The 13,321-nt window shown below is 47.1% G+C and overlaps 2 protein-coding genes across 2 annotated transcripts; both read left to right on the top strand.

Annotated features, from left to right (window-relative positions):
* The first annotated feature begins 269 nt into the window (after positions 1–269).
* Positions 270–1,294, top strand: LOC120290149 (protein DMP2-like). Its single transcript, XM_039305850.1, has one exon. It carries the CDS (start codon positions 309–311, stop codon positions 1,020–1,022), a length of 714 nt encoding a protein of 237 aa, XP_039161784.1. The 5' UTR covers positions 270–308; the 3' UTR covers positions 1,023–1,294.
* An 8,465-nt stretch (positions 1,295–9,759) lies between these two features.
* LOC104434703 (protein DMP2) lies at positions 9,760–12,001 on the top strand. Its single transcript, XM_039306848.1, has 2 exons — positions 9,760–9,959; positions 11,388–12,001. The coding sequence occupies exons 1-2, from the start codon at positions 9,760–9,762 to the stop codon at positions 11,959–11,961; spliced, it is 774 nt and encodes a 257-aa protein (XP_039162782.1). The 3' UTR covers positions 11,962–12,001.
* Positions 12,002–13,321: the final 1,320 nt, after the last annotated feature.

Genomic DNA, 13,321 nt, shown 5'->3' with positions numbered 1-13,321 from the left:
CACACTGTGGTCAATCTCTCAAAACGTGTTTTAAGAACTGTTAGCTCATCATAAGATTCAACCGTTTGAAGGGTTGTGCTGAAACCGGTCAAGTCCTCAAGAATGGAACGGCCCAGACCTTCCCACTTTGAAACGGCGGCGATTCATACGATTTTCCGCACAAGCAACTTCCTCCCGCCCACCTTCGCTCCGCCTATAAATAACTCTAATTTGGGGTCGTTTCAGGACTCAAAACACAAGCTCAAATGCCTCCCCCAATCCTAGGCAGCTTGCTCATTCTTCATAACGTAGTCAGCATTGTAAAAAAAATGGGCAGCAAGATCTCTTCCCTGTCCTCCAAAAGCAGTTCTCAGCAAAAAAGCACCGGCACAGGCACCACCAGCACCAGCAACGGCACAGGCACCGCCAGCACCAGCACCGGCACCATCACCAGCACCGGCACCAGCAGCAGCAGCAGCAGCAGCAGCAGCGCATACACCGGACTAGCCAACATCATCAAGCTCCTTCCGACGGGGACCGTCTTCCTGTTCCAATTCCTCAACCCTCTTTTGACCAACAACGGCGAGTGCCACACTTACAACAAGTACCTGAGCGCCATTCTGATTGCAGTTTGCGGCATTTCGTGTATTATCTCTTGCTTCACCGACAGCTACACGGGAAGCGATGGGTCGACCCACTACGGGTTCGCCACGGCCAAGGGCATCTGGCCTAGCTCGAGCTCGAGTAGCTCCACGAGCTCGTCGGGGTATAAGCTTCGGTTTTCGGATTTTGTCCACGCTTTCTTGTGTGTGATCATTTTCTTAATTCTGGCGTTGTTGGACACGAACACCGTGAAGTGCTTCTATCCGTCTTTCGAGAACACAGAGAAGACTGTGATCATGGTTCTGCCAACGGTGATCGGCTCGATCTCGAGCACGCTGTTCACGTTGTTCCCGAGCACGCGCAACGGAGTCGGGTATCCCTCAAGCAGTACCACCTCGACGACCAGTACTACCTCGGAGAGCAATGCCGAGAAAGTTTGATGATACGCAGAAGCACATAAGCATTATACAATGCATCCACACCCATATTTCCAAATGAATGCATATAGGGTTTCTCATATTAGACTCATGTGCTCTAGGATGAGCGCATGATTGCAATTGTACGTATTTGTTGCCGTAGGTCTTACAATGTATTTTTCTTTTTCTTTGGGTTGAACAATGTATTGGTTGATCTGGTCTATTTGTAGTAGAATTGTAATGGAATTCATTAATTTATTAATGTCTTTTGGTTAGTCTATCAGCACGAGTTGTATATATCAATCATATTCAACTTCATTTGTGGCAGCTAAACTTTTATTTCAAGGATTCAATTTTTCTGAATTTATTTTCATTTTATGTGTTAGATAATGTTACTCTTTCAGATCTGAGCACATCAATGACGAGTGAATTAGCAAAATAAGCCTTTGTTCAATACGTAAGTTTTAAAAGAATAGATCGGTGTATAAAACTGCCAAAAATAGTGGAGATACTTTGAAATTTAACAAATAACGTATTTCAATAAAATCATTTGCTTATTTAAATTTTCAAAGAATTAAATTAATCTCAACACGTTAACGAAAATTTTCAGTTGACTTTAGATGGTTCACATCTTTGGGCGTTTTGTTTCAGCCTCTCTCTCGAGAGATAGTTGAGTGCATTATAGAAATTTTGGGAATATTAGGAATTGCATCTGATGGGATTTGATGATGCACATTTATTTTAGCGCGTCGAACAAGTTTATCTAAAATCAATTAGGTGTCTCGTGCTGTATAAAATATATTTGAGCCTCTAGTTTGTCTTTCACTTCTATCTTACATATATCATGAGGTTGATGTGTACTTGACTTTCTGAATCGACCCAATTCTTTCATACGTTGGAGACTTCACTACAATACTTAGCAAGGAAAAGGGAAAACTCCAAACAAGGGCCCGAAGTGGTCTAATTTTTTCGAACAAGGGCTTGAAGTAGACTTTGTTTTAAATAAGGGATTGAAGTGATGATATTAGTTCCAAAGTAGGGCTTGAAGTGGTTATGCTTATTTCAAATAAGAGCCTAGCCTTACTGATTGACAAAATATTCCAATCAATTAGGGATAATTTTGTTAAAACACAAGTTAAATTTAAATTAAGTTAGATTAAAAAATTTAAAAATAAAACAAAAAAAGAGAGGAAAAACATAGGTGGGAGGGAGCACTCTTGCTTGTGGTTGCTGCCCCATTGCTAGTGGGGCAACGATAAAGGTCGATGGGGTTGCTGGCACTTGGGCGAGGGTTAGCAACCCTTGCCAACCAGGATCTTGTCAACCAAAGGCGAGGCCAGTAGATCTTTGCTAGAAATGGGAGAGGGTGGCGACCCTTGCATAGGCTTGGTGGCCCTTGCCTAGCGCCTTTAGACTTCACCCCAAGTTTGGGGGCACTAGGCGAGGGTTGTTCTCTCGCTTCTGGCATGGGCTTGCTGGCCCTCACCTTTGGTCGACAAGCTTGCCCCACCAAAGATGGGGTGGTGACTAGAAGCGGGAGGGTTCCCTCCCGCCTATATTTTCCTCTTTTTTTTTTTAATGAAAATTTAAAAGCAAAAGAAAGAAAGAAAAAGAAAAGAAATTAAAAATTTTAAAAGACGAAATTACCATTTACATTTGATAAGTTTAGGCTCTTTTTTGACATTGATATGGGTTTTTGGGCTCTTATTTGAAATACGATCCAGTTTAGGCTATTATTGGAGAAAATGAGGGTATTTTGAGTAATTATTTGAAATAGTGTCCACTTTAGACATTTATTTGAGAAAATGAAGGCATTTCAAGCTCTTATTTGAAATTTTGCCCAAAATAAATTCTCGAAAAGAAAACCTTTATCATGATATTGGTAAAATGATTGTAGCCTTTTTCACTTGTGGATCCTTTATGCGAATAATAGCCCAAATACTATCGTCTCTTTTTGGGCTTGTTTGCACCTTGGTGGGTCCATTGCTTGGGCTTTCGGTAACATTAAAGTCCGGCCCAATAGGGGTTGGCCCGAGCTTTTGAGTCCGATGAAGTGGCTTGATAGTCCAAGTCGGGCCAATCATCGACGGCCGTCTTTGTGAAAAAAAAATCATACAAAGTTTCGATAAAAAGCATTGTGCATCCCAACTCGTTTTAATCTATACTGAGTTACGAGGCTAGCATATACTAGTCGTGAAATTACATGACTTGAGCATACTCATCGGAAAACTTATTTGAAGTTTCAACCGAATATGGATGAGTTCATCTCCGGTCCCTAAAAGGGATGACCATCGGTCTAGTTTCAATCGGAGAGTTAGATGGTTCCGGTGGTTACCGATTCTCATAACTTCTCGGTCCTCCTCAATTGACACAAGAACCTACCCCTCAAGCCTTTGAAATGTTTCCCCTACTTCATTAAACTGGTAGGTTTAGGTCCAATCAATCCCACGTGCTAAAATCTTCAATTGATTTGACCCCCATTCGACGGCCCAATGATGCGAGCTGACTCCAATTTTGGCACAAAGTGTTCTAATCTTTTACACGCACTTACCAGACTTGAACATTCAAATGATAACCTATGTTTTTTAGTTTAGGTTCTTCACGGACGTTGCAGGTTACCATGCGACCTGTTCACCATGGGATCATCATCCTACGTTGCGCCTAATGGACTGACAAATTTCAAGATTTTGTTGCAAATTTATATGTAGATAACGGGCTAGATGAGTCTCCGCACAATACAATTTTGTTATAATAACTATAAGTACCGGACCGATTAGACGTGATTATCAAGATTTGGTTCAGGGGCTTATAGATTTCATAACGCCAGTTTTGAAAGAGTAGATAAGACGATTTCTTTATCCGTCATTTGGCAAGAATGATGGCCAACTAGTTTTTCTCACGTTTATATTGTTGATCTCATTTTCTTTTGGCAAGGATGATGAAAGCAAACCCATTTCTCTTCCTTCTTGGTCAGGGATAAGATCTAACAATATTAATCATTTGAACAAGAGGATTAGGTCACAATTCCATTTCAACGAAAGAGATCATGTCGCCAGTCCACCATGGGACATTAGAAAAGGTTCTTTTTGGGCCCTTCTTTTTGTCCTTGTTGAAAGGATGAGGAGCAGCAAGACACCTTAGCAATCCCGTGAAATTTTTGACTATTTAGCATCATTCTCAATTCCGAGGATAACAAGCTAAATATCGAGCTGGAGCATGCTAGCAACTTGTCACGGGTCGATCAATTTCGGTCGATCAAACACCGCGCGGCCTTAGGATCAGTGATCCCAAGTCAGCCTTGCACACACACACGCTCGAACACAAGAACCGAATGGGCAAAGAGAGTGTATATTGCTTGTGAACGAACTGATTACAAAGTGGGAGAGGGATCCCTATTTATACAAGAGTGGGTCGCATCTCGGCCGTGGATCGTCCCTCCGATCCAACGGTTCATTTTGAATCCGTATAATCATTACAAGCTATACAACAGGCTACTCGAAGGCTACTCGATGGTCTGCATCCGGCAGGCCCTTGGGAAGTCCATGGGTCGCGCACGTCAGGCCTCGGGCAGACCATGGGCGTGTGTCAGAAGCAAGATCGGGGTTGCAGGTCCATTTGACACGCGACCAGCCGAATCGTCACGGGCTGTTCGAACATCGCTCAGGGGTCGCTCACGGGCTGCGCATGGGCTTTCCGCTCGTTCTGCTCATGGGTCGTTCGTGGGCTGCTTCCGGGCAGCCCCTTGTATGTGACACGGTCCCTCACGTACAATCTTGGATCATGCTTGTCCGTGGGCCGTGTCATTCTCCCCCACCTAATCTGGTGACGCCCTCGTCGCATCCGTGGCATGGAAGGCTTCTATGTGCCCCTTGAATTCCCACAGAGCCTCGGAGGGTTCCCAGCTTGCTTCACTCTCAGGAAGGCCTCTCCACTGGATGAGGTATTCCTTCCTTGGTGCCCGATATTTCTTCCGTATGATCCGATCCGCGGGATACACTCAACATCCCGATCATAGGAGGTCTTCACCCCAAGGGGCGCTCGCTGCGATGTGCCCCGATCCGGATCATCCTCGTCCACGTGAAACGGCTTCAACATGCTCACATGGAACACGGGGTGGAGTCTGAGCTTGGGCGGTAAGTCCAGCTTGTACGCCACCTTTCTGATCCGTTGTATCACTCGAAAAGGGCCTTCAGAGCGACGGATCAGCCCTTTATTCACGTTTTTGTACCGAAGGACGAGGTGCAACTTGACTAGCACCAAGTCCCCGACCTGAAACTCCACATGCCGTCACTTTTTGTCAGCCCATTTCTTCGTGCGTTTCGCGGCCCTATCCAGGCACGCCCGGGCCAAGTCCACGTGTTCGCCCCATTCCTTAGCGAGCTTATATGCGGCTGGGCTGCTTCCTTGATATCCCGAAGCGATTGCGCTTGGCGTGAGTGGCTGCTGCCCGGTCACGATTTCGAACGGGCTTTGGTTCGTGGACTCGCTCCGTTGCAAGTTGTAAGAAAATTGGGCCACGTCGATCAGCCGTGCCCAATTCGCTTGCGTGTTGCTCACATAGTGCCGAAGATAGATCTCCAGCAATCCGTTCACTCGCTCGGTTTGTCCGTCGGTCTGCGGATGCATGCTGGTGGAAAGATTGAGACTCGTCCCCAACAACTTGAAGAGTTCGGTCCAAAGCCGTCCGGTAAACCAAGGGTCGCGATCACTCACGATCGTGCGTGGAACGCCCCAATATTTGACGACGTGCTTGAGGAACAGCTTGGCAGCTTCCTCGGCTGGGCATTCCATTGTGGTTGGCACGAACGTCGCGTATTTGGAGAGGCGATCTACCACAACCATGAGGGCCCGACACCCTTCGGATTTGGGCAAATTCACAATGAAGTCCAAGGAAACACTCTCCCATGGACGTTCCGGGATAGGCAACGGTTCAAGGAGTCCCGCGGTAGGCCGTTGCTCTATCTTGTCTTGCTGGCAAACAAGACATGTCCGCACATATGTCTCCACATCATCCCTCATGTGCGGCCAGTAGTATTGATCTTCAACAAGCGCCATGGTGCGGTGGATTCCCGGATGTCCCGCCCATTTGGAGTCATGGCACTCTTTTAGGATTTCCCTCCGAAGTTTCCCGTGGAGCGGCACATAGAGTCGCCGTCCTTTGGTGTAGAGGAGGTCGTCCTCAAGCCAAAATCTCCTCGTCAAGCCCTTTTGGGCGTATCCAAGGAGGGCTTGGGCTGTTTGATCATGCTTCAGCCCCTCCCTGATACGATCAACCCAAGGACAATCGGGCCTGCTCACCACGTTGGCCAATTCGAACTTCCTGCTTAAGGCGTCGGCCACGGAATTGGACTTTCTGGGCTTATACTCCAGCACATAATGAAACTCGGCCAGGAAGTCTTGCCACCGAGCTTGTTTCGGGCTGAGCTTCTTCTGGGTTTGGAAGTAGCTCGTAGCCACATTGTCGGTCCTCACGACGAACCGGGACCCCAAGATATAGTGCCTCCATGTGCGAAGGCAGTGCACCACCGCGGTCATCTCCTTCTCTTGGACCGTGTATCGTCGCTCGGCATCATTCAACTTTCGGGATTCGAAGGCCACCGGATGGCCCTCCTACATTAAGACACCGCCGATGGCAAAATCAGAGGCATCGGTCTCTACCTCATATGGTTTGGAGAAGTCGGGCAGCATAAGAACCGGCTCCTCGGTCATGGTTCGCTTCAACCGATCAAACACCTATTGACACCGATCCATCCACTCCCACGACCTTTCCTTCTTCAGCATGTCCGTGAGTGGCACGGTGAGGCTCGAATATCCCTGGATGAAGCGCCGATAGTAGTTCGTGAGACCAAGGAAGGATCTCAACTCCGTCACCTTAGTCGGTGGTTCCCAATCAACAATGGCACGGATCTTGGCCGCATCCATCTGCACACGTCCGCCCCCAACGATGTGCCCTAGGAACGGAATTTCTTTTTGTGCAAAGGCACATTTCTCCCGTTTCACATACAAGTCGTTTTCTCGGAGGGTCCGAAAAACTCGGCTCAAATGTTCAACATGCTCCTCAAGCGTCCGGCTATATATCACTATATCATCAAGATACACTACAACGAACCGATCAAGGAACGGATGCAGTACCTTGTTCATGAGTGTGCAGAACGTAGCCGGCGCATTGGTCAAGCCGAATGGCATGACAAGGAACTCGTATGATCCATAGCGGGTCACACATGCTGTCTTCGGCTCATCCCCCTCAGCAATCCGCACTTGATAATATCCCGATCGAAGGTCGAGTTTGGAGAACCAATGGGCTTCTCCGAGCTGATCAAACAAGTCAGCAATAAGGGGAATCGGGTACTTATTCTTGACGGTCAGCTTGTTCAATGCCCGGTAATCAATACACATACGGAGGGATCCGTCATGCTTCTTTTGGAACAAGACCGGGGCACCGAACGGGGCCTTGGATGGCCGAACATATCCAGCATCCAACAGCTCTTTGAGCTATTTCCTCAGCTCCTCCAACTCGGGCGGGGCCATGCGATAGGGAGCCATGGCCGGTGGTCGAGCATCGGGTACCAGCTCGATCCAATGGTCGACCTCTCTCCCGAGGAGGCAGCTTCTTGGGCAGCTCGGGCGGCATCACGTCTTGGAAGGCATCGAGGACTCGGGATGCTTCTTCGGGCACCGAGCTTTCCTCCGCGCCCTCCTCCTTCAATGCCGCCAAGAAGGTCACCTCGCCTTTCTTCAGCCCTTTTGATAGCTGCATGGCCGACAACATCTTCCTATCGCGTCCCGATTCACGGTAGATCGAGACCATGCATTGGCACCGCTTGTCCAGGATACATATGCAATCCGCGAAGGGCATGACACCCGCATTGATCCGGTCGAGAAATCCCAAACCGAGTATGAAGTCGTAGTCATCAAGGGGAATTACCTCGATATCTTCCTTGCTGGTCCAAGGACCCAAGTGGAACTCCACGCCCTTGGCCATACCGCTGGTCGGGACTTCCCTGGAATTCACCGTCTTGAGCCAACCAGACTCATTTGCCTCGACCGGAAGATGCAGCTTCTTTGCGGCCTCTTTGGATATGAACAGATCGGACGCCCCGGTATCCACGAGTGCGCTCATCGTGGTACCTCCGATCTTCACATCTACGAACATCATTCCTTTCGGTTCTTTGGCCTTCTTGGAAGCCTTGATCGTTCCAAGGATTCGCAACGATCCCAACCGCGCCTCCTCTCGCGGCTTGTCCTCCTTGCACAGGGCCGCCAACTTTCCTCTCTTCGGGCAATCCCGAGCCATATGGGGACCATCACAAAAGAAGCACTTGTATGTGCGTACCTTGTGTTGATATCTCCCGTTGCTTGACTCGGGTTGATTCCTGTGAGGAGTCGGAGGCGGCCTGCCAGCATTTGGTCGAGGGAACCGGCCTCAATCTCCCCCACCAGTGGCCTTTTCTCTTGGTCGAAAGTCGGGCTTGGCGACGGTTGCCGGCCTATATTCAACAAGGGCCTTTGCCACAGAAGTGGCTGTGGTGAAGTCTGTTGCATTGCACCGTTTTAGCTCTGTTTGACCCAAGGTTTGAGTCCGCCCATGAACGGTGGAACGCCTGTCTCGGTCATGGACGGGATTTGGAGCGACGGCTCGAGAAACGCTTCACATATTCACGAACTCCGCCCCTTCGCTCTAGGCGCTTGAGTTCCCCTCGGGCTTCCTCCTCCGCATAAGCGGGATAGTAGGTTCGCCGAAATTCCTCGACGAACCGAGCCCATGTCACGATAGGATCGCCATTCCTACCGTCCGAACGACGTCTCCACCACAGCAGCGCATCATCAGCTAAATACATGGCTGCGGTGTTCACCCGGATCACGTCGTCGGTCGTTCCCATGGTTTGGAAGTACCGTTCCATGTACCATAGGAAGTTGTCCATGTCCTTTGCCACCCGGGAGCCTTTGAACTCCTTTGGTTTGGGTGCATCGGCACGGGACTGCACGGTGATCACCCCGTTCACGCGTGCTGCTTCAAGCTCCACGAGCTTGCCCTTCATCTCCGCCATTTCTGTCCGCATGGCCGCCATCGCGGCTTCCCAAGTCTCATCCCGCTGCTGCAGCTCGTGCATGAAGGATCCTTGCACCTCGACACGGAGCTCTCCCATGCCGGCTTGGAGTTCTTGCACTTCGGCCAAGATCTCCTCCCTACCGGCTTCCGCTCCTTCGACGGTGCAGTGCGGAGTCGTCCACAAACGCACAGGCGTCGTGACGGTCTCCTTTATGGCCGTCGGACGATTTTCCAGATCCTCTTCGGATCCCTCGCACACGAGGCAGCACGGGCCTTTTCGACCGGGTAGCCCTCCCGGCTGAACGCCCACGATCTTCACGCTCATCGCCTTGAACGACCGGAGCATCAGCGCGAGAATCAGCCATTTCGTTTGGGAATGATGGCTCTAATACCATTTGTCACGGGTCGATCAATTTCGGTCGATCAAACACCGCGCGGCCTTAGGATCAGTGATCCCAAGTCAGCCTTGCACACACACACGCTCGAACACAAGAACCGAATGGGCAAAGAGAGTGTATATTGCTTGTGAACGAACGATTACAAAGTGGGAGAGGGATCCCTATTTATACAAGAGTGGGTCGCATCTCGGCCGTGGATCGTCCCTCCGATCCAACGGTTCATTTTGAATCCGTATAATCATTACAAGCTATACAACGAGGCTACTCGAAGGCTACTCGATGGTCTCGCATCCGGCGAGCCCTTGGGAAGTCCATGGGTCGCGCACGTCGGGCCTCGGGCGGACCATGGGCGTGTGTCGAAGCAAGATCGGGGTTGCGGGTCTATCGACACGCGACCAGCCGAATCGTCACGGGCTGTTCGAACATCGCTCAGGGGTCGCTCACGGGCTACGCATGGGCTTTCCGCTCGTTCTGCTCATGGGTCATTCGTGCGCTGCTTCCGGGCAGCCCCTTGTACGTGACACGGTCCCTCATGGACGATCTTGGATCATGCTTGTCCGTGGGCCGTGTCACTAGCATACTACTACTCTTTCCTCATGAGAATAAACATGTCTCCTTACGAAATTCATTCTATAATCAAGGTTCAAATGGTCACGAGAAGCACTAGAGCTAACCATGCTTGATGGTACAATTGAAAACACTTTGATCAAAAAAGTTAATGGAGTCATGCATTCTTCTAATCAATTTTTTTTAATGATTGGCGGGTTACAAATATGAATATTGTCTCATATTTATATTTAGTTAAGTTTGCATGTGAATGATGTCCATGATTCGTAATCCACCGGTTAAAAGTATGGCTATGGGAAGTTTTTTGGGACTTGGATGAAAGAAAATATTGGCCGAACTAGAATACAATTGGGTAGATGCACATCCGCTGAACGTATGAAGAGTCACGTGGGAAATTGTGTGAATTTAAAAATTGATTGTGGGTGGGTTCACATGTGCATAGTGCACGCAACAACTTGCTTTTGAGAAAGAACCATAAGAAGGGTTTAGGAAGATTCAAATGGGTTGAATCAGTTTGGTAATTTACCTAAAGGAAGCCTGTCGAGGCAATGCTCTTCTCAAGCTACATTGTCACATTGTCCTCTATTGCTGATTGGATGAAATTTTCTCAAACCATGCTCATAATAATTGATATTTATAGATTACTGATATTACTTACATACAAATTAAAATTAAAATTAAAGTAGACGATATCTATATTTGTAACTCACCAATCAGAAATATGATTTAAGGAAATTTCCTCTACACATTTACCTAAACACTTTGTGTTCTTTTTACCACTGTTTTCTATGCATAGTCTTGGGAAATATTTGAAACTAAGGAACTATATCCAACTAAATTTTAATTGCAATGACAAGCGGCCTTTAATTCCGACTCTCGTTTCTTATGGCAAGCTAAAACTATCATTGTTTGGTGATGGATAATCACTTTGCCTGTCTCTAGCCTCTCCTCTCTTCCCACACTGTGGTCAATCTCTCAAAACGTGTTTTAAGAACTGTTAGCTCATCATATGATTCAACCGTTTGAAGGGTTGTGCTGAAACCGGTCAAGTCCTCAAGAATGGAACGGCCCAGACCTTCCCACTTTGAAACGGCGGCGATTCATACGATTTTCCGCACAAGCAACTTCCTCCCGCCCACCTTCGCTCCGTCTATAAATAACTCTAATTTGGGGTCGTTTCAGGACTCAAAACACAAGCTCAAATGCCTCCCCCAATCCTAGGCAGCTTGCTCATTCTTCATAACGTAGTCAGCATTGCAAAAAAATGGGCAGCAAGATCTCTTCCCTGTCCTCCAAAAGCAGTTCTCAGCAAAAAAGCACCGGCACAGGCACCACCAGCACCAGCACTGGCACCACCACCACCACCGGGAGCAGCAGCAGCAGCAGCAGCAGCAGCGCATACACCGGACTAGCCAACATCATCAAGCTCCTTCCGACGGGGACCGTCTTCCTGTTCCAATTCCTCAACCCTCTTTTGACCAACAACGGCGAGTGCCACACTTACAACAAGTACCTGAGCGCCATTCTGATTGCAGTTTGCGGCATTTCGTGTATTATCTCTTGCTTCACCGACAGCTACACGGGAAGCGATGGGTCGACCCACTACGGGTTCGCCACGGCCAAGGGCATCTGGCCTAGCTCGAGCTCGAGTAGCTCCACGAGCTCGTCGGGGTATAAGCTTCGGTTTTCGGATTTCGTCCACGCTTTCTTGTGTGTGATCATTTTCTTAATTCTGGCATTGTTGGACACGAACACCGTGAAGTGCTTCTATCCGTCTTTCGAGAACACGGAGAAGACTGTGATCATGGTTCTGCCAACCGTGATCGGCTCGATCTCGAGCACGCTGTTCACGTTGTTCCCGAGCACGCGCAATGGAGTCGGGTATCCTTCAAGCAGTACCACCTCGACGACCAGTACTACCTCGGAGAGCAATGCCGAGAAAGTTTGATGATACGCAGAAGCACATATGCATGATACGATGCAACCACATGGATATTTCCAAATAAATGCATCTAGGGTTTCTCGTATTAGACTCAGGTGCTCTAGGATGAGCACATGATTGCAATTGTACGTATTTGTTGCCGTAGGTTTTACAGTGTATTGGTTTATTTATTTATTTTGGGTCGACCAATGTAATGTTTGATATGATCTATTTCTAGTGGAATTCATGAATTTATTAATGTCTTTTGGTTAATCTGTCAGTGCAAATGGTATACATCAATCATTCAACTTCATTTATGGCAGCTGAAATTTTATTTCAAGGATTCAAATTTTCTGAAATTATTTTCTTTTTTAAGTTAGATTATGTCACCCCTTAGGATCTGAGTACATCAGCAACAAGTGAATTGGAGAAACAGCGGCACGTCCCATATATGAGATTTAATCCGAGTTTTTTGGTTGGTCGATTTTAGTCTGTCTTTAAAGCTGCCAAAAGTAGTGGAGATACTTTGAAATTTAAGAAATAACGTATTTCAAGAAAATCATTTGCTTATTTACATTTTCAAAGTATTAAATAAATCTCAACATGTTAATAAAATGTTTCGGTTAACTTTAGATGGTTTCCCATCTTTCGGCATCTCGTTTTAGCCTCTCTCGAGTGATCATTGAGTGTGTTATAAAAATTTGGAAAGATTAAAAATCGTATCCGATTGGATCTAATGATGCACATTCATTTTAGTGCGTTGAACAAAATTACCTAATAATTACTCCTTGATGGAATAACTATAATTTAGCAATTTTCTAAACCAATTAGTTACTGGAGTGATAATGCCTCGTGTTCTATAAAATATATTTGAGCCACCGGTTTATTGCTTCGATGTTACTTATCTCATGAGGTTGATGTGTATTTGACTTTCCGAATCGACCTAATTCTTTCATACTTTGAAGACTTCGTTAGAATCCTATTTATAATTTATTAAACGCTCTTTTGATCAAGTCATACCTAGCAAAATAAATTCTTGAATAATGAAAATCCATATCATGAACGAAAATCCATATCATGATATTGCTAGAAGTATTTCTGAGAAAAATGGTTGTAGCCTTTTCATGTTTAGATCCTTTCCACGAATCATAGCACAAAATCTATCATCTTTTTTTGGGTTTTTTTTTTCTTTGACAACCCAATTGTGAGAAAGCACCTTGGTGGGTCATTGTGTGGGCTTTTGGAAACAACAAAGCCCGGCCCAATAGGGGCCGGTCCGAGCTTTTTGAGTCCAATGAAGTGGCTCTACAGTCCAAATCAGGCCAATCATTAACGGCCGTCGTTGTGGAAAGAAAATTATTCAAGTTCCAATCAAAAGTTAGAAGGC

This window comes from Eucalyptus grandis, chromosome 2, assembly GCF_016545825.1.
Source record: "Eucalyptus grandis isolate ANBG69807.140 chromosome 2, ASM1654582v1, whole genome shotgun sequence".
Lineage (NCBI taxonomy): Eukaryota > Viridiplantae > Streptophyta > Magnoliopsida > Myrtales > Myrtaceae > Eucalyptus > Eucalyptus grandis.
This window is presented reverse-complemented; position numbering and strand designations above follow the sequence as displayed.

Bases quoted from the DNA above. Each gene is read 5' to 3' on its own strand.
- LOC120290149 (XM_039305850.1), top strand. From the start codon at position 309: ATGGGCAGCAAGATCTCTTCCCTGTCCTCCAAAAGCAGTTCTCAGCAA.
- LOC104434703 (XM_039306848.1), top strand. From the start codon at position 9,760: ATGGGTCGCGCACGTCGGGCCTCGGGCGGACCATGGGCGTGTGTCGAA. The intron at 9,960-11,387 runs GTACGTGACACG...CACCGGGAGCAG, and splicing joins CTGCTTCCGGGCAGCCCCTT to CAGCAGCAGCAGCAGCAGCA.